A 20772-nucleotide genomic window follows, 5' to 3' on the forward strand; every position below is an offset into this window, starting at 1 on the left:
AATGTCTCGATTTGATACCATAGGTGCATCTAGTAAAAGTCTCCGTCACGTTTGAATCTCAGCGAGCTTGACTTCAGGGGTAGCACTCCCGTCAGTGTTTCTTCTCGATGTAAAATACATAAGTTGATCTCTGGGAATTTCAAGCGCAGCTCACGTATGTGTTCACGTCTCTCTCTGGTATAGAGAGGCTGTGTTTGGTCTTTAAAACGAATGCACCGTTTCTCTCCTCTGCTCAGAGCCGCTCAGTTTCTCCGAAAGATGTCGGAGCCTTCGTCCATTCAGGAGTCTCAGAATTTGTCCATGTTTCTGGCTAATCACAACAAAATCACCCAGGTTGGTCTAAAGAGTGTAAAACACTCTTTGCAGCATTCATAACGTCAAATCTCATTTCTCCATATTCTTTGGCACACAGGATTTGACAAGTAAATATTTCTTTAATATTAAACTCTTGTGTACCCTCTGCCAGTCGTTGCAGCAGCAGCTGGAGGTGATCCACGGATATGAAGAGCTGCTGGCGGATATCGTGAACCTGTGTGCCGATTACTACGACAACAAGCTGTACCTCACTCCCAGCGAGAAACACATGCTGCTCAAAGTAAGTGACGCTGCGGAGGCTCGTTTTAAACCAGAGCGCTGTGCACAGGATAACCACAGCTCTCCTCTTCTCCAGGTGATGGGCTTCGGCTTGTACCTCATGGATGGAAACAGCAGCAACATCTACAAACTGGATGCCAAGAAGAGAATAAACCTGAGCAAGATCGACAAGTTTTTCAAGGTACGGCGGGACGTGTGACATGAACAAAAAACACAAACACATCTGTTCTTGACTGGAAAAACAAAAAACCGATGATGAGTGATACGTTATATAAGATTTCTTTTTACGGCTGTTTGATGTATTTAGGAAATAAATACCAAAACTTCAAACCATGGAATAAAATCCCACATGTAAAAAGCTAATGGTAATGCTAGCTTTATCGATCGTCAAATCGGTGTTTAAAATGCTAGTTTCCACCTTGTGGTTGTCATCATGGTTGCTGTCCACGGTTTTAAATGGTTCGTGTGTTCTTGGTGTTCGCAGCAACTCCAGGTGGTGCCGCTGTTTGGAGACATGCAGATTGAGTTGTCCCGGTACATCAAGACCAGCGCTCACTTTGAAGAGAACAAGTCCAGGTGAGAGCAGAAGACAGCTGCGTGGCTGAAATTTTAGGAGCTGACAGACTGTTAAAACTATGATTTTTCTTTTTCTTTTCTCCCGCTCCAAACGTGAACAGTCAAAAACGAAATTTGCTTTTCGTTCATCGCAGTTCTTTCTCCAACCAGCTGTGACCGTCGGCATGATGGGATCTAATTTGAATAAAGTGTAGCAGTTTAATGCTGCTCAGAACAGATTTCTCCCTTTAAACTGTGAGCTGCAGACTTTTATTGAAGCTCGTGTCCACTTTTTCTACTAGAGTTATTCAAAATGTCGGACATTGTCCCGATAAATGGGACAAGGGATAAAAATGCGGTCTGGGCACCTGGTCCGCTATATTTGTAGGGACGATGATGTCAGTTTGTCTAAAATATGTGAGCCACAGTTTGATTTCTTGTCTTGTAGTCTCAGTGAAATCTCTCAGCAGTTGTTGGACTGATGATTTTGCTTCAGCTGAATGTTGTCGTCCCCCCCAGGCGGGGAATGTGCTTTGTTGTAGGAGCAGGCAGCTGCAGACAGCACGGACACAGTTTTTACTATGTGACTTTTTCATAAGTCAGTGTGAAGGGTTGACGTGGTGTCGGTGCGTTGTAGCATTTCATCTTTGTGATCGAGTTGAACTTTGGCAAACTTTGGCAGGCGTGTGGTCTCACGCTCTCCTTTAAAACAAACATGCTGCAGCAAAATGACATTTTTACTCGATCCATGCACCACCTCTCTATCGGGTTTCATTTGTTTTTATGCGTAATCTTAGCAGCTGGCACCTAAAGCTGTTTTTCTCCTATGGATGCTTTTCTTTATCATCACTCATTTATCCCATAATTCCTTGCTCTGATTCTCTCCTCTTTCTTATGTTTTAGGTGGACTTGCACGTCCATATCCAGCAGCCCTCAGTACAACATCTGTGAGCAGATGCTTCAGATCCGAGACGATCACATGCGCTTCATCTCTGAGCTCGCTCGCTACAGCAACAGTGAGGTTAGTGTGGCTTTCCCTCGGATGTTAAAGATCATCGGCGAGGTATTGGATTGAATGCGGTGCAGGTTTATTGTCATAATAAGCTGCTGTAGAGGATCAGTATCCCGCTGACCTTTATTTCACCAGAGAGAAACACACTCCAGCTTTTAAAGCTTTCTTATGTTCATTGGTATGTTTAAATTCCCAGCTGTGATGTAAGAGGCTTTTCAGCAGATGTCTTAACCCGGTGGATTTTCAGGGGTCATTGTTTAGTGTGACTGAGATGGGAATTTAACTGACTTGTGGGTCAGAAATACACTGAACACAGGAATGATAAGGGCAGGAAAGATAAATTCGAAGAGGGCCGTTTTTATTGGTATTTAGGTTTATGCTGATTTTCTTTTTTTCAGCACTAATCTATACTGTGAGAAAGTCAGGATTGTGTGGATTGAGCCTTAAATGACGTTTGTTTGTGTGCTGATGTAGGTGGTGACCGGGTCAGGGCGTCAGGAAGCCCAGAAGACTGACACTGAGTACAGGAAGCTGTTTGACTTGGCCCTGCAGGGCATGCAGCTGCTCTCACAGTGGAGCGCTCATGTTATGGAAGTGGTGAGGAGAAAACGCATGATGAGTGATTCCAGCTGAGATGTTTGTATTTATAAAAGTAAGAGTAATCCTCCCCCCTTCCCAACTCTTCCTGCAGTATTCCTGGAAACTGGTACATCCCACAGACAAGTACTCCAATAAAGAGTGCCCCGACAACGCCGAGGAGTACGAGAGGGCCACCAGATACAACTACACCAGCGAGGAGAAGTTTGCCCTCGTAGAGGTCTGTCACATCAGTGCACACATTTAAATGGTCACTCCATGTGAAATCATTCAGACCGGAAAAACATTCCCACTGCAACCTACCAGAATCAGCGTATTCTTTATGTACCCACTGTACATAGCGTCCTTCTAAGTTTCTTGGTGGATGTGATCTGTCCAAGCTGTTATAGAGAATACATGAACAACAGTTTTGTTCCTCATTTTCACATAAGCTGCATTCAGAGTGTTAAAATATGAATATATTGGAAGCAGATTTTGAGCCAGAAGGAATCAGGACTTGGATGCTGATTGATTTTTTTTTTTCATGGAATGACAAGATTGGTCTTTTGATCCACTTGAATTCTTGTCCCTGATCCATTGTTGTGCTTTTACAGGTGATTGCAATGATAAAGGGACTGCAGGTGCTGATGGGACGCATGGAGAGCGTGTTCAACCACGCCATCCGTCACACCATCTACTCAGCTCTGCAGGACTTTGCTCAGGTCACTCTGCGTGATCCGCTGCGCCTCGCTATCAAGAAGAAGAAAAATGTCATCCAGAGGTTCGAATCGCATTACAGTCAGATTTAGATCGCACTCAGATTTAGATCCAGTTTGTGGGAGATGTGATGGTTTATTAAAAAGCGCTGATTCCCCCCCCCCCCCGAAAATGTTTAAATTGCCTTTGTGATGCAAATAAAACAACATGGGGGACTCAGCTGATTGCACCATCCTGTGCTGGACTTCCACCCCACAGTCCTTAGAGATCTCCAGAGCAGAACAAAGCTTGTGTTGCAGATCATCCATCCACAGGACACAAAGCTCTCTCTGGAGAGGCGGTTAACTGATAATGAGGACCGCTTCAGTAACGATCCAGCCAGTGAGTGAGCCCACAGGGACACATTGGGCTGAACTTAGCTTTCAAAATAAGAGTGCAGGGACTCTTCACTAGTAATTTGATTGCGAGCTGCTTCGTTGTCTGAGATGGACAAAAAAATAATAATTAAAAATGCTCAAATTAATTGGCAAACTATTGCTTCAAATATCTGGCCATCCTGCTCAAGTAAAACCTGTTTGCCTAAATAATTTCCTGCTTAATGTCAATTTATTTACCATGTTTAGCTCATCTGTTATTAAGTTGTGTTTGAGACTACATTTGTTAACATATTGAATAGAAATATTGTGGTTTTTGCATTAACCACCATTTATACACATTCTCATTTTCGGTTCGTTGGTGCTCCAGTAAAAGCCTAAGTGCGTCTTCCTTTTGGCTGAAGACACAAAGTAAAACCGTCTCATTCAAAAGTATTTTGTTTTTCCTTCTTTCTGCAGCGTCCTCCAGGCCATCCGAAAGACCGTGTGCGATTGGGAGACCGGCCGGGAGCCTCACAATGACCCCGCCCTCCGTGGAGAAAAAGATCCAAAGGGTGGCTTTGACATTAAAGTTCCTCGCCGCGCCGTGGGGCCGTCCAGCACGCAGGTCTCACCTCACTGACATTCTTTATCATAACTCATTTTAATGTATGAGGATGCAGGATGCCACATAGACGTTTTGTGTATAGTTACATTTTGCAGTTTACAGTTTGCCTCCTGGCTGCATGCCAAATATCCTTGGGCAAGATACTAACCCCGTGTTTGCTTACTGGTGGTGGTCAGAGGGCCCGGTGGCGCCAGTGTCCGGCAGCCTCGCCTCTGTCAGTGCGCCCCAGGGCAGCTGTGGCTACAATGTAGCTGCCATCACCAGTGTGTGAATGTGTGTGTGAATGGGTGAATGACTGAATGTAGTGTGAAGCGCTTTGGGGTCCTTAGGGACTAGAAAAGCGCTATACAAATGCAGGCCATTTACCATTTATTTTATTTTTGGCTGAACTGCATTTTCATGTAGTACCAGTGTATACCACACAGTGGTGTAAGTTATTAAGAACACAGGAAAAGGTGTGCGGCATAAAGTAAAGCCTCTCGAGAAAATGCAAGTAGGACTAAAACGAGATATCAAAGGTTACGTCTGAAAACGGCAACAAACCCACGGGTAGAGCACTGCCCCCTGGTGGTGAAGGTTTGACATTAAAATTTGCAGAGGGTATTTACTGTAAGGAGCCTTTTTAATGTGGATAAAATGGTGACGAATTAATCAAAATCCACAATAATTCTGTATATATTCTGTATAATTCTATATTATGTTTCTAATGTTTCACACTGCATATTTGAATGAATGAGTGAAAAGCAAAAAAGTTACAAAAGTACATAAATGCACTGTAGCATAGTAAATCACTGTAGGTGATCCTCCAGCACTTTTCCTAACCTGGAAACCCATCATCCATCAGCCCAGCTATCACCACCTCTCACTGAGAATTGGAAGGGGATGTTGGATTTACTAGCTTTTCAAAGATCCTCTTACCTGCTTTTGATATTTTGTAGTATGAAAGCTTCAGAAGATGGTTACTTTTTGTTTTCTACTTTTTTTTTAATGAATTGTGAATCTTCTGTGTAAAAGGTGTTACGGGATTGGACTAAGACGTTTTTTGGGTTTACGGTACTCAGTTTGTGGCTCTGAGACCTCTGCTTTCACCATCGGCAGTTACACCGCACACCTCACCTTGGGTTCTTTTTATACCCATTCATCCTGTGTGGTGCTGGGTTTAAAGTTGTGTTTTATGTCAGACTCAGTAGTACCATCTGTTATGTTCTGTACTGCAGACAGATTTATCAGCTCAGGGGTCATTTCCAAGAACTAATCTGTTTTCCAGGTGTGTGCAGGTGTGTGGCACTATTTGTTTACGCACCAGAGCGCATCAGCACAGTTAGCTTTTGATTTGTTTCCAGGATTATATAATTCTGCTTCCTGTGGAGGCAGTTTTGCATAATAACTGACCGCTCACATCCTGTCCTCAGTTATTCTTTATTAATTAACATGGGAATTAATAAGAAATGTCAGAGGATGACACCATAGATAATCTCATGTACCGTATTTTAAATAAAACGAACATGTTTCTTTCAAAATAAAAGCCTTGCTAAGAAACAGAGTTTCTATCCATGCTAAAGCACTTTTAATTTGAGATGGATACAGCAGTTACCTGGAATATTTGAACTGCTACAGTATTTTATTCCTTAGCTTAAGAGGAAAAAAATAAACATGATGAAGCGCCGATCCATTGCGCTCTGACAGGACCACACCCTGGGGTGCAAATATGCAACACACTAGGAAACCAGGAAAGAGGCAAACACTTTTCCACACCACTATGGAATGACTGAGATGATGAAAATGTTGAAAGCAACACGGAGCTTTCATACCGGCTGCCCACCTGTAATGAGATTAGTGTTTGCAGGGTTGTGAGTACAGTCAGCAGGGCGCCGGCACTAATGAGGTCTTCCTTTACTCAATTCTCTTTGTTGATGCAGCTCTACATGGTGAGGACCATGCTGGAGTCACTCATTGCTGAAAAAAGTGGCTCAAAGAAGACTCTGCGCAGCGGCCTGGAGGGCCCCACCATCCTGGACATCGAGAGATTTCACCGAGAGTCCTTCTTTTACACTCACCTGCTGAACTTTAGCGGTAAGAGGCAGATGCAATCAGTCACACCTGAGAACGTTTCATCTCTGCCTCCCTTAGAATAAGATGATTCTTATTTTATTTTCCTATTACGACTTTTGGATATTTAACGATATTTAATGAACATTTCTGGGATTAGAGGGTTGGCTTGAAAAGTCATAATTTTTGAGCACTCATAACTTCAAGTACAGGACTTTGAAGCTCTGTTTAAAAAGTGCAACCAACTCACACACATCTCATCACTCACACACTCAGAAAGTCATAGTCTAAAACTCAAATCATTTTGTTCAGCAAACGATAAATATCATCACCAGCCCGAGGCCCCTGACAGCTTTTGGAAGGGGACTCTGATGTAACCTTCTTCCATCTCCCCTCTCTTCCCTTCAGAGACCTTGCAGCAGTGCTGTGACCTCTCCCAGCTGTGGTTCAGAGAGTTCTTTCTGGAGCTCACCATGGGTCGCAGGATCCAGTTCCCCATCGAGATGTCCATGCCCTGGATCCTCACCGATCACATCCTGGAGACTAAGGAGGCTTCAATGATGGAGTAAATATGCTTCTTTTGTAACCAAGAACATTTATTTCCACTGTTTACCACCAACTCTGATAACTACTGGACAGTTTCCCTCCCATTCTTATTATTAAGTTCTTCATCCTATGTGAAAGATGGGCTGATTGTTTGGTGTTCTTCTCACAGCAGTGGAAATAGATATTCTCCATGGTATAATTTGCAACTTGGTGCAAAAACGGAGGACTGCGTTTGTCCTTCTCTAACTAAACTTCATGTTTAGTCACAGTCTGGCTCTTTGCGATTGGCGGTTGCGATCGGACAGATGCGTTCTGACAACTTCAGCGCTCGTTTCTTTTCACCTTCCATTTTCAAATAGGACCCTGGATGAAATCCTAAAAATTGGGATTATCCGTGAATGTTTTCGTGTCTGCTTTAAATCTTTGCTGCAGGATTACGTTGATACGAGGCAGGTTTTACATAAGCCATTAAGCACATCAGCTGGCAGGAAGCATACGTGCTGTAATTCTTCAAATATTCACCCAAAATTTTTGGGAAAAAAAGAAAAGAAAAACTCTCCGTTTTACTCTTATTTACTATGGAGAGTAAGTGTTTTGTGCAGGTCGTGCATATTTAAGCAGATGTCTGTGTGGCGCGTATCAGTTCTGCTAGTTTCCAAAGAGCGGCGCTGAACGACGATGGTTAACCTCGAGTGAACACGATCGAACTGATGAGTTTGATGTAACGCTTCCTTTTTTAACCAACTGCTGCTGCAGCTAAATGAAGCTTCTTATTTTACACGTCTCAGCTTTTATCCTTGTTGCTGAACAGATTAATTCTCTCACGGTTGCAGGGTGTGTTTAATTCTAGAATAACATCTTAATCCCCTGCAGGTATGTGCTATATCCTCTGGATTTGTACAACGACAGCGCACACTACGCCCTGACCAAATTCAAGAAGCAGTTCCTCTACGATGAAATAGAGGCAGAGGTAAAGGATCATGATCTCAGATATGTGGCGGCTGCATCACCGCGCTCATAATGCCTCTGACTGCACGGCTTTCCTAAATATCCTGTTTGTTGCTTACAAGCTCTCCTATAGTCACCTCATTAATCTCAGTTTCCTGTCCATTTCATGAGCTGTTGAGTAGCTGCATTTCTATTCATTATGTAGCCGCTTGCAGAGCTTTGTTAATGTGCATGTAGAATGGATTTGGCTCGGTTCTTTACAAAAATCTGTGAAAATAATTTTTCTCCTTAAACCAGAAGAAAGTACTATTTCATTGGTCATCTATGTTGAAACTTTTAAACATTTTTTTTTTTCTTCAGGTTAACCTGTGCTTTGATCAGTTTGTCTACAAGCTTGCTGATCAGATATTTGGGTACTACAAGATTCTAGCTGGAAGGTACGTCGACCCCTCTCCCCCTTATGTGCAGACACACAGTCTCATAAGAAAGGATTTGATTGCTTCGTCTGTTTTCTAATGTGTTGATTCCAGTAGTAATCAAGTAGCATGATTAGTTTGAGAAGCAGTCGGATCACTTTTCCAATGTTTTTACGTTGTCAAGGCCTCAACGACAGCTAGCTTATTTGTCGTCCAGCTAGAGTGATAGTGTGAACGTAGCAGAGGGTATTAAAAAACTCTGCGGGAGGATGAAGGGGATAAAGGTGCTATAGCACATGTGCTTAGGTACAAATTATTTATTTAATATTTGTAATATTGCAAATGTCAAATATGACAGACACAAACAGGACATAGTCGGACAATTTCAAATGCACCTCTACCCTCCAGGATTGTGGGGATCCGAGGGAACGGTTCAAAACTCGGCTCACTTCCAGTTCTATCACAATAGCTTTGCATAATTCACAGTTCAGAATAATCCTCCTTTATCCTACACTGGACCTCGGGGGAGCCCCTGTGTTATGTCTCTGAAGCAAACTATTTTAGTTTCTCCCCATTGAAGCCATCTCTGTTCTGATTGGCTGCCCCTCACTGAGCGTTTAGAGCAGTCTGAGCTTATGGCTCACAGAGGTTTGTGTACATACACTGACCTCGTCATTAGAAACTCTGGTCATGATTAAAGTGAACCAGATATACATGCCAGGAAATAAGGAGCAGGCCTAAAGGTGTGATTTTTACAAACCTTGACTTCTCTGTGTTTATGTGAATCCTCTTTCAGTCTTCTGCTTGACAAACGGCTGAGATCTGACTGCAAGAACCAAGGAGCCAACATTCCCTGGCCGTCCTCTAACCGCTACGAGACTCTGCTGAAGCAACGCCACGTCCAGGTATAAGCTGCACGCTGTCGTGCTTTCCACCTCGCTGTACTCCCACCTTCATGTTGTCTCTAACTAACTGGCTGTGAACCTCAGCTTCTAGGCCGCTCCATCGATCTCAACAGACTCATCACTCAGAGGGTTTCTGCTGCTCTTTACAAATCTATGGAGTTGGCTATCGGTCGCTTCGAGAGTGAGGATCTAACCTCCATCATGGTATGTAGTTGTAATTTAATTTAGCTGATGATTCCTGGGGTTTTTCATTTGACTTAGTTAAAAATATATATTGGTGGTGTGTGACTTGTTTAAAGGAGCTGGAAGGCCTTCTGGAGGTCAACCGCATGACGCACAAGCTCCTGAGCAAGTTCTTGACTCTGGACAGCTTTGACGCCATGTTTCGCGAAGCCAACCACAACGTGTCGGCCCCTTATGGCAGGATAACACTGCACGTCTTCTGGGAGCTCAACTACGACTTCTTACCCAACTATTGCTACAACGGGTCTACCAACAGGTGACATTTCAGAATAAAATCACGGTGAAGGTCACAGAAAGACCAAAATGTTCATATATTAATGCCAGTAGCTGGAGCTAAAACTAAGAGGCAGTTTCTTATAAACGTTCACAGCTGTTTATTTATTTTATTTTTTATAGTTTTATTAGATAAAATATCAGATTGTGCTTCTCAAAGGTTTAGGGGGGAAAAGGGAGTAATTGTGTGGGTCTTGTATTTTCAATCCCGATGTTATTTTAATGGAGATATGTTTCCAACTCTGCCTTCAGGTTTGTGCGCACCATCCTGCCCTTCTCTCAGGAGTTCCAGAGGGATAAACCACCCAACGCTCAGCCTCAGTACCTGTACGGGTCAAAGGTCAGGACATTTTTCTGTTAGAGCTCCCACACTTTATCTCCTCATATTACAGGGGTGGACTCTCAGATATTCAGTATACGCTGTCAAACTGTATCCACAGAATACAAGGGTGAAAGCATTACTCTGGGAAGTGTGTGCACGTGCTCAGACGTCCCCTCGGAGGAAATGAATGCCTTAAATGTCATGAAATGTGAAAACTCCATGCAGCACATGAGTCAATCACATGTTCTTCTGTTTAACGTGTAGTTATGTGGACCAACACGCTGGGGGCGCTAACCTGATAGTGTAGCTATGATGCTGTCAGACTGTTTCAGTCCTCACACTCATGATGTTGATGTCTGTGTGTTCCTGTGTCTAAAAATAAGACCAGAAACTGTGTATAAAAGATGGACGTGGCCGCTGTGATGTCACTCACTGGTCGGTGAAGTCCTGTTATGAAGCATCGAGGTGACCGTTCTCACCATCGCTTCTTGAAGCCAGACGTGAAGAGAGAGGGGCGGATCTGACTATGACAGACGCTGACTGAACACTCTTTGGCTACTAATGTTTTTTTTTGGGGGGGGGGGGGTTCCCAAGGCAATTCAAATCCACTTTTCATATCATCTTTATAAATCACACATCAAGGATTTTGTCTTTTTTCATTGGACTGCAGAATACTTTGATATCCAATCAAAATAATGTAAATAATATTTGGATAAATCAAAATCACTCCCAGACATGTCCAAAAGTAGTTGTTGTTTTTACTTTGGGAGAACAAATATGGCTTGAGAGGGTTTTGTAATTTCACTGTAGGAGAGGTTAAAAAATACATTTAAAAAATATATTTTTGGTTTATTTATGGACATAAATAAATGACATGAATATAAAAGAATGATCTACAGAGTTATGAGTAAAACAATTTTATTTATTTTTAATGTTTTTGTGGATAGTGAAGCTTTGATTAAACAGACAACATTTGTTTCTGTCTGAGCCCGTTCTATAAACACGCAGGCGACGTGTTAAATGACAGATTTTTTTTATTTTTCTACATGGATAAATTTTTGTCAGTGCCAAAAGAAAGATGAGTGCCATATTAATGATATTAAATTTTTGGTTTGTAATTTTTTTTAGGTCTTAAAAGCATAAATCTTTTTATTTAAAATGGTGTGCATGTGTGCGTGTGTGTTGAAACTTTGCTGTAATAGGTTGGAAATGTTTCCTCTGAGGAAAAACACACAAATAGGATTTTGTGAGTGGATGAAAATACTCGGTGACAATTGAATCTGAACAATGCTGTGATGACCTTAATCCAGTTGATTCATGTTGGCTCGCTGCCGGACAGCTTAGCCAGCGTCCTCAACTCATGGTCTTGGGTAATTATGTGACCCGTAGGCTGCGCCGAGAGGTGGGGTGATTGCATGATGTTGGAGAGTTTGATGCTGTCTTGGCTGCTGCTTCTCGTAGTGTAGAGGGCTCCAGATGTGGACATGCCTTGACAGGTTGAGTTGGTCACCACCGGGTGTCCGGCTGCGGCCTGGCCGGGGAGGATACAGATGTTGTTAAGACAGCTCCACAACAGGATGCTGGCGATGACGAGGAGCAAGATGCAGCAGATGAGCCATACGGCCATTGCCAGCTCCCAGCCGGCTCTGTCGTGACCTTCGCTGCTGTCGCTCAGAGTGCTGAACACTTGGCATTGTTCCCGCACCGGATTGGCAGCCTGACACGTCACACACAAGAAGTAGGCAGTCTGAGGGAGGAGATTGGCCAGGTGTGTGCTGGTCTGACTGACAGGGATACGATCCTCATACATGAAGCTTTTGCGCTTGTAGCCCATGAACAGGCTGTTCCAGTTGGGGTCGTACATGACGCTGTAGAAGGTGTCAATGCAGGTGGGGGAGGATGGCCAGCTCACCCTGGCTGAGGTGGAGGAGATGTTGTAGATTGCAATCACCATTGTGAGAAGATGGAGTCTGCAGGAATGAAGTGCATCCTCAGTTACTGCAGCTGTCTGATGCTTGCGATGTAAAACTGAGCTGGAAAAAAGGAAGATGGGAACACAGTGAGACACTGAAAGGACTAATTTGAGATGACAGGGTGAGGTATTTCTGTGCTCTTTCCCCATCTAAGAGCTAATATAAGAAGACTTCATCAATAATAAGCTTTCTCTTGGCTCAGTGAGCCATTTGGTCATGATTCATAACATTTAAATAAGTCACCATCCTAGTTATGTTGCACAACAGAAGCTTTCATATTTTACTCTTAATTTTGGCTCCTTCCCACCCATATTTTTTTAACCCATTTCCTTTTTTTTCCACCGATCAGCACTTTTGTTCCCTTTAAGAAGCAAAGCACTTTTAACCAGATTTGAGAAGTGATTCTCAAGCTCTTAATCCAGTTACTCCTTAGAACATAAGTAGCAACCATTATTTATTCCACAAAAACAGGCATCCGAGGCTCGAGACAGCGTTAAGTAATAAGTAAACAAAGTAAGTAAATGTTTTAGTGGAGGCAGCACATCTAAAGAGCTGAAATGCTTGAATTCGCTCACAGGGAAGACCTAGTCAGCTTGACGCACCTTATAGGAGAAAGAAACCTGATGTTCAGTCCCCTCAGAAGAGTCCCAAAGATCCCGGATGAGCCCCCATTTATGTCGCAACTAGGTTTGAGGCTAAAAACAAAAAAACGTGTGCACTAAATTTAAAAAAGAAAAATGAAAACAATAATAATATGCCGGACAAATACCAGAGAATTACCACATACGTGATCCAAGTTAAGAATTTATGAATTAGGCCTGACTCTCATACACCTACCCATGCACATTTTATTTATGTACAATTAGCAGTTAAACACATGCTCAAACTGCACGGCCACTGTTGTCCCTTTAAGGATTATAGAAGGGAATAACACATCTGCTTTACTTTGATCTATAACAACTAAAAATGTAAACACTGATATCAGTGGCTGTTCTTTATTTAATGCTTATAGCATCTATGCAATTATACTTTTGATGCTGATATTGGTCGCCGTCGTCGGCGGTTCCAGAGTTTGTCTCAGGTCTTTAATGTCAGTGTTTTGTTGCGTTTCAGATAGAAGTGAATGGAGGTGGTTCTAAATAGTTGGTGGAAAAGCAGCATTAAGTCTTAGGACTGTTCTGACGTAAGTGGGCAAAAACGCATCCAAAAACTCACCAATTTATGGTTTCAATAAAAGCTCTAATTACTTCCTGACTTTAAATCCTGCTCCCATTTGCAGTATGCACAGAGCTTAGCATAATGAAAAATGTCATGACCACACAGCCGATCCTCACCATGTTATATAAAGCATAACGAGGGGGAAACAAAGCAATGTCGGAGGATAATAAGCATTGTACAAAGAGTTATCTGGAACAGATGGGTGGGAGGGAGCTGAGATTATGCACAGATGATGCAAATTGCATAATGGAAATTTATTTTTCTGAGCTGTCCAGTTTACGAGCTTTTTATTTCAATATTTTAATAAATCCTGAAATTTATTTTATAAAATCACACTTTGACCCAAAGCACCTGCTGACATATTTAACTATTGCAAGAGTTTATTTTGCTTTAAAAATCTAAACTTAATCTTCAGTATTGAATAATATTTTACGTGCATTGAATAAAATGACACCCAAATGTAAAAATGATTAAAAGTTTTCACTTTGCCCTTAACCAGTGCAGGGTGGGTTTGGTGCTCACTGCAGGCTCAGTTAAAAGAAATGCTGATGACAAATGATGCTTTAAACCCTCCTAAATACTGGTGCTTTTCAGACAAAGTTAATCTCACAGGTTTCATTTTGTTTTCTTTTTGCCACATTTTTACAACTGTAAAGAAATCTTGTGGTTTTTCAGAGGTGTCATAAAAAAGCATCTTGTTATTGACGTTTCTATAACTATTGGCTGTAACAAGTAACCAGTACGACCACCGTCATCAATTCAAAGCATAAAACGGAAACTTACCGGGAGACCTGTGCCAGCACATGTTGGTGTTTGCTCAGATTATCCCGTAATGCTGCTGCTGCTCGTCACTCACTTAAAAAATCTTTTCTTGTGTCGCCGCTCTGATGCTGCGTGCTGCTGTGGAGATTTCTAACCTCAGTACTGACGCAGAGATCGGTGTGTCCTCATCGCCGCTGCTGCTGGATTAGAGCTTCACCTCACTGCTGACAGGAGAGAGGGAGGACTAAAAATCTGTGGTGTATGTAAGGGAAAAGTGCACAGTGCAGACAAATCAATCTTTATATGTTAGCAAATTTGGTTGCTTTGATTTTGTTTTCCATGCCAGCGAGTTAATGCAGAGACATCATAGTGTTATTGATCGTTATTTCCCCTTCGGGCAGCACTTTGGTTTATGTCAGAGTATCTTGTATATCTGACACTGGAGCTTAAATGTGCTTCAGTTGGCGAGACCATCTGCCTAACTGTTTGTTCCACAGCAAAAGCTCTGAACAACTGGCGGCCAGATTGTCGTATTGCTGTTCGTGGTCCCCAGAGGATAATCCTAATGTGGAAAATGTTCCCATTTTACTCGCTTTAAAAGTGCCATGGAATTTAATGTAAGCATTCGTTGATTCCTTTCACTTTTATTTACAACGCATCAGCTCACAACAGCAGGTTAGTGTGTCTGATTATTGTGATCCTCTCAAATGTTTAACACTGTGATGACACAAGAGGAAAACTTACCCTCTCCTCTACTATGACCTTCTTTTCCGGCCTCAGCTGTTCTTTGGGTTTATTTTGGCTTTTTCTTTTTAATTAAGCTGCTTTATAACGTAGCACTTGGGGACTGTGGGGACAAAGAACTCCCTTAAAGAGAAGCAGACTCTGAAAGAGTAGTTGGTGGACTGCTTTCTCAGAGCTTCACCATCCCCCCCTTTAAATATCTCAAAACAAAGTCCCTGCATGGTGGTGTGCAATATTCATACTAACCTTTTTGATGTCTTTTGATGTCTTTCTCTGCATGTAGACCCTGAACCTGGCCTATAGCAGCACTTTTGGCTCCTATAGAAACTTTCTGGGCCCCCCACACATTAAGGTGATGTGCAGACTGCTGGGCTACCAGGGCATTGCTGTGGTGATGGAGGAGCTGCTGAAGGTTGTCAAAAGCCTGGTGAGTGTGTAATGATGTGCAGGAGCTATGATTTCATGATGCTACTGTGCTTCATTCTTTGTGAGTTCACTTCCCTTTAAGTGGAGTTAAGCTCTCTGTTTCTACAGCTTCAGGGCACCATAATGCAGTATGTGAAGACCCTGATGGAGGTGATGCCCAAGATTTGCAGACTTCCACGCTACGAGTACGGTTCCCCGGGTATGTCAAAGTGTAGCCAGCTGATACACAATGTCTGGGTCTGATACAAGCAGTAAAAAAAACTCAGGAGATACTGCACATGTAGAAAAAGATAACAGTGATATTTGATACGAGTCAAAGAACACCCATACATGTGAATATAAGCCACTGCGTGGAGACATCTGGTGCTTTTTGGTCTCAGTGCTGGATTTTGCTTGTTTTGTGTGTTAGCGTTCAAACTGCATTTTATTGACTTTCATTTTAACTGGTAGAAAAGGCAAAACCTCTGAGCACAGTGGATTTGCTCTGTCAGTCGTGTCAGGGTCTTAGCCGCACAGACTGAATCTGCAGAACAAGTCGGAGTAAAATCTGAAGCTGTGAGTCAGGAGCGAACGCTTCATTCAAATGAAGCAAACTGCTGGAAATGAGTCGTATTTAACATTTTAATCAAAGCTTTCAAATGTGAGGAGAAAAACTGGTCACATTTCCTTTTGTTAGATGACCTTGTTCAGTCAAAAGATTTGCGTCACATCTACGTGTATCCAGCAATGATCCAGAAGCACCTAGTCTGACATGTAGGCAAAACACTGATTGGCGTAAAGGTTTTCCTTAATGGGAAAGGAAGTATCAGTGGACGTTCACCAGGAAGAGGAGGCACAAAAAAAGTAATCAAAGAGTTGCGGTGGACACGTTTCTGTACAGAGACCTTTATCTTGACTTTCTTTACTCCACTGAGGGAGCAGCAACAGAACAAACATGAGCCCACAAAACCTGCCCTTCATGTGCTTATCAGGGAGCGCTGCATACCTGCTGTAATCTACTTTTGAGTGCTGTTATCTGTAGCAGATATGTGATAACTGCAGTGTAATTCCATTCAGGTATCCTGGAGTTCTTCCACCACCAGCTGAAGGACATCGTTGAGTACGCTGAGCTCAAGACTGTGTGTTTCCAGAACCTGAGGGAGGTGGGCAACGCCATCCTGTTCTGTATGCTGAGTGAGCAGAGCCTGGTACGGGTCGCGGGGTCATCGGGAGCCTCTGGCGACTTTAAGATGCTCCGCAGATGTTTTCATTATTTTTTTTCCTCATGCAGTCGCCTCCTATTCTAAAGTTTTGCTGTTTTCCCTCCAGTCACAGGAAGAAGTTTGTGATTTGCTGCATGCTGCACCTTTCCAGAACATTCTTCCCAGAGTCCATGTCAAAGGTAAATACTGAGAGGAAAAGTCAATTTTATTTGCACAGTCAAAACAGCAGGAGGGACCCAAAAACTTTTCCAGTTCAGACACATGTATTAACATCCCAGATCTCTAAAACGTCCACTTGAATAAGCGGCCTAAATTTAATAAACAAAGTAAGAATGTGTAATATTTTGTAGTCCCTGCACAAGTCACAGTTGTTCCTGGGCAGGGTTGGACTTGTTTATAACTTTATGGACAAATTTCTAGGCAAAGTCAACAGGCAGATGGGTTCCTATTGATAACTTTGTGCTCTTTGCTCTGCGCAGTTCATACAGTGTAATCAATAAACTGTCTCCGTGCTTTATCTGCTCTGGGTTCAAAACAATGATTCAAGCGTCTGAAATCTCTGCTCGCTGTTGAATAAAAGGCGGATTCTGGTGGTGCCAGAGTGACTCCCAGCGATTTAACCATAACCCGAAATCACAAAACTCTTTAATTTCCCTTCATGCGACCTTAAGCTCATTGCATCCTGCTTAAGTAATCTAAAAAGGGTCACAAGGACTTCATCACATTGACCCTTTTATCCGTCTGTCCGTCCATGCTCTGCTGTTATCGCTCCGCTCAGATCATTCTGGCAGCAGGATTTATCCAGATTTGCCTCATTTTTCAAATCGTCCTGGAGGAACTTGAAGTGTTTCCTGGCCACATGAGATTTATGATCTCTTGTGCTTCCTTTTGGGTTTTCTACCTTTGGATGGAAGGATCCTGATCAGATACCAGAATCCTCTCGATGTCTGTCTGCTTTGACATGAAGGAGCAGCTGCACTGAGCTTGTTCTGGATAAGGCTTATTTTATTTGTATGAACCCCCACCTTTTTTTTTTTTCTCTAACCAAAGACAAGTTTGTTTAAATAGAGGCTCATTTCATCTGCGTGTATTCATGATCTCATCTTTTGGTTCCAAAGTTGACTAACAATGAGACTCATTAACCAGCTGAAAAAACGAAACCTTTCCATGTAAATTTCCTCCTTGGTTTTTCCCGTCGCTCAAGGGTGAGATGCTGAGATGCAGCACTCAGTTGTTTTCCATCATTAAAGTATTGTTTTAGGAAAAGCTTAACAATTTTGAAAACAGCTGGGTGCTGTGTTCTAGCAAACATTAGTTCAGCGGGAGTCAAGAGTGCTTTTGTTGGGTACGGTTTTCAGCCGGGATTACAGAGAGTCAGTTATTCCAGCGCAGCATTATCTGCAGCAGGTGTGCATGCGTGTGTGTGTGTGTCAGAGACACCAGCGTGCCATACTGTGGTTTACTGATATGTTTTCATGGGTTGCAGAACATTGTAGAGGTTGCATCTTGTTCTGGCTGAAAATATTGCTAATTTTTATGATTGTTTTTAAATATTAAAATCCCATAAATTTAAAATTTTATAAACCCAAACTGGATGCTGTAGCCATCATGTGTGCGTTTGATTTTCTATTAATAACAAACTCGATCTGTGCCTCTCATCTCAATTTTTTTTTTCTTTTGATGTTTACAATAACTTTAGCTTATTCCAGGCAAGCAAAATTTTACCTTCATTCTCTGAATATTTCCAGACTTGCATTGGGGCTTAATAGAAATTTGGCACATTCTTAATTTTCTTTTTCCAACATCTTTTTAAACCCTCATAATTCAGAAATATCCAGAAGAAATTTTAAGAGCTGAAAAACACATTTACTGTCTGTTTACATGAACTGCAACCAAATAAATTTTATACCCAACTCGTGTCAAAATCGATGACAAAATCCGATTTTTGCTCGGCGCGATTTTGTTTTTCTCTGTAAATCGTAGTTTGAATAAGCTGTAGCAGTTTAACGTCTGTGACGTAGAGGAGCATAAACGGCCACAGGGTACCCTGGATGTTTGATCCGTTTCTGATGAATCATCGGTGGTTGCTCATAAAAAGCTCATCTTCTAACTGTGATTCCATCTGTGTGATAATATTTTTCCATTAATGTTTTATTTTAAATGTTCAGTATGAGTAAGCCCATGCACGAAGGTGCGGTTTGTGCATTTACTTTCCACTTGATGTTGATCACACTTTTTCTTTTTCTTTTTTTTTTTTTTTTTTTTGCCTTTCTTGCTGGTGTCATAAAGCTCCGTTACACAACCTGTGTATTTCCAGGACCTGGTAATCTGGAAAAATCTTAATATGAAGGTCAAATTCTGGCAGGCTTCATTAAATTTACTAAAGTTAATGTAGAAACAAAACAGCTGATTGTGAGAAGTTTTTGTTTTATTTAATTTTTTTTTGTTATACAAGTAACAACTCTGTCGGACTGCGTTTTGGCACATTTTCACTTTTTTCCTTTCTTAGTCTGAATTTTCTATTTCTTGTAAGCTTTTATTTTTTTATTTTTTTAAACCTCTTTCTTAAGAACAAATTTCCACTGGTTGACAATCCTCAACTTAAACTTCATGCATTTCTTTGTCTGTCTGTGTAGAGGGGGAGCGCCTCGACGCCAAGATGAAGCGCTTGGAGGCCAAATACACGGCGCTGCATATGGTTCCCCTGATAGAACGCCTCGGCACACCACAGGTAAGAGCCGTCGGATGGTGTGTTCACTTTCCCTCGGGTTAGTTATGTAAATACAAATGCTGGAGTGTTTCAGGGCCAATTCAAAACCAGCTGATGTTTGTCTCTAACAACCAATGAGGAAACTACTTTCTTCTCAGTACAGCTGAGAGCTGGAGTTAAAACATCTTCAGAACTTAAATAAATTCTCCAGGAGGACTTCATGAACAAATTTGCTGCCATATAAATGTGTTTCATCGTGTGGACTTTATCCTGAGGATGACATCAGGCAATAAACCAACTTATTTTGTTTCCCTCTGAACACACCATTAAGACAGAGATAAGCTACAGTTGCTCCTGTGTCATGTGACACTTATGGAGGATGCTGACCGGTAGACGATCTTTTGAATGCTTTTACTTCTCTTTCAGCAAATAGCCATCGCTCGTGAGGGCGACCTATTGACCAAAGAGCGCCTGTGTTGCGGTCTGTCCATGTTTGAGGTTATCCTCACACGTGTGCGAGGCTTCCTGGAGGACCCTGTGTGGCGTGGGCCGTTGCCCAGCAACGGCGTGATGCACGTGGACGAGTGTGTGGAGTTCCACCGCCTCTGGAGCGCCATGCAGTTTGTGTACTGCATTCCTGTGGGAGCCCACGAGTTCACAGTGGAGTGAGTGTGGCCGAACACAAACACGCACACGCTTCCTCTCACCTAATATTTACTGACACACCCTCTTCCTGTCCTCCAGGCAGTGCTTTGGAGACGGCCTCCACTGGGCAGGCTGCATGATCATCGCCCTGCTGGGACAGCAGAGACGCTTTGACATCCTTGACTTCAGCTACCACCTCCTCAAGGTGCAGAAGCATGACGGGAAGGATGAGATCATCAAGAGCGTGGTGAGTTTGAAAGACATGAGCACGGCTGTTAAATACAGCATACATAAGGTGCAGATTTAACGCATCTTCCCTCACCTGACGTCCCCGAGCATCTCCACCAGTTACTGCATCCAAAATAATGAGCACACCATCTCAAATAGCAAATGTACCAAGAATATAAGTAAAGACCTGCGTATGTCTTCAATTCAGTTAGATTTTTTTATTCATTTTTAATTATTATTTTTGACACACATCAAGAAAATGTGATTGACTTTTCTGCTTCATGCCATAACCTGCTGATATGATTTGAAACCTCAACAACAGGCTGTTAAACGCACGGCTGAACTCTGAACATTAGATAATAAAATCTGCTGATGGCGCCCTGCGTGACGTGACGTGCAAAGTTAATAAAGATTATGACCCGTATGGAATTTATCAAGGTGAGTTTAGGTTCACATGACTTCTGTTTGTTGTCGTTTTGTAGCCTTTAGGGTGTTGATAATGATGTAATCTGGCTTCAGTCACACCAGATCATATGAGACTCAGATTTAAAAAGCTATATTCCTTTTTTAACCTCTGTAAATAAGTGATACTTTTCTATAAATACTTTGTAAAAAACCACAGTAAGAACTGGTAATGAAGCATGAAAGATGAGCTTGATGAGTTTCAGATCCTCCACCTCTAATTTTTGTCGTGGAGCAGCCAATAACGTCGCAGCGTTTAAAGTCA

At 42.3% G+C, this 20772-nt stretch overlaps 2 protein-coding genes across 6 annotated transcripts in view; one reads left to right on the top strand and one right to left on the bottom strand.

The window, feature by feature from the left end:
- The window catches only part of cyfip1 (cytoplasmic FMR1 interacting protein 1), a 44344-nt gene that overhangs the window by 21194 nt on the left and 2378 nt on the right, over positions 1-20772 (top strand). For both annotated transcript variants that reach the window (XM_085449155.1, XM_085449156.1), the window contains exons 7-30: positions 237-333; positions 467-595; positions 671-775; positions 1079-1170; positions 2053-2170; positions 2636-2758; positions 2853-2978; positions 3352-3518; positions 4288-4435; positions 6355-6508; positions 6893-7049; positions 7904-8000; positions 8339-8415; positions 9191-9299; positions 9384-9503; positions 9599-9798; positions 10068-10155; positions 15118-15261; positions 15369-15459; positions 16317-16447; positions 16569-16641; positions 19099-19193; positions 19599-19837; positions 19917-20064. In XM_085449155.1, coding sequence (XP_085305281.1) covers positions 237-333; positions 467-595; positions 671-775; positions 1079-1170; positions 2053-2170; positions 2636-2758; positions 2853-2978; positions 3352-3518; positions 4288-4435; positions 6355-6508; positions 6893-7049; positions 7904-8000; positions 8339-8415; positions 9191-9299; positions 9384-9503; positions 9599-9798; positions 10068-10155; positions 15118-15261; positions 15369-15459; positions 16317-16447; positions 16569-16641; positions 19099-19193; positions 19599-19837; positions 19917-20064 — 3028 coding nt within the window. The remainder of the gene's footprint in view (positions 1-236; positions 334-466; positions 596-670; positions 776-1078; positions 1171-2052; positions 2171-2635; positions 2759-2852; positions 2979-3351; positions 3519-4287; positions 4436-6354; positions 6509-6892; positions 7050-7903; positions 8001-8338; positions 8416-9190; positions 9300-9383; positions 9504-9598; positions 9799-10067; positions 10156-15117; positions 15262-15368; positions 15460-16316; positions 16448-16568; positions 16642-19098; positions 19194-19598; positions 19838-19916; positions 20065-20772) is intronic.
- Positions 11047-16322, bottom strand: fndc9 (fibronectin type III domain containing 9). 4 transcript variants are annotated; one of them, XM_085449161.1, is made up of 4 exons: positions 15081-15142; positions 14112-14314; positions 12713-12805; positions 11047-12170 (listed from the first exon to the last, which is right to left on the bottom strand). In XM_085449161.1, exon 4 carries the CDS (start codon positions 12089-12091, stop codon positions 11453-11455), a length of 639 nt encoding a protein of 212 aa, XP_085305287.1. In that variant the 5' UTR covers positions 12092-12170; positions 12713-12805; positions 14112-14314; positions 15081-15142; the 3' UTR covers positions 11047-11452. The 4 variants fall into 4 exon arrangements, with proteins under 4 accessions (XP_085305287.1, XP_085305290.1, XP_085305286.1 ...); XM_085449164.1 differs by lacking the exons at positions 12713-12805; positions 15081-15142 and adding an exon at positions 16246-16322; XM_085449160.1 differs by lacking the exon at positions 12713-12805.

Source organism: Copadichromis virginalis, linkage group LG23, assembly GCF_057382275.1.
Source record: "Copadichromis virginalis isolate Kocher_CV1m ecotype Utaka linkage group LG23, C_Virginalis_male_GT1.1, whole genome shotgun sequence".
Lineage (NCBI taxonomy): Eukaryota > Metazoa > Chordata > Actinopteri > Cichliformes > Cichlidae > Copadichromis > Copadichromis virginalis.

What these genes read in the sequence shown, in the direction of transcription:
- fndc9 (XM_085449164.1), bottom strand. Translation starts at nt 12,091, where the DNA reads ATGGTGATTGCAATCTACAACATCTCCTCCACCTCAGCCAGGGTGAGC.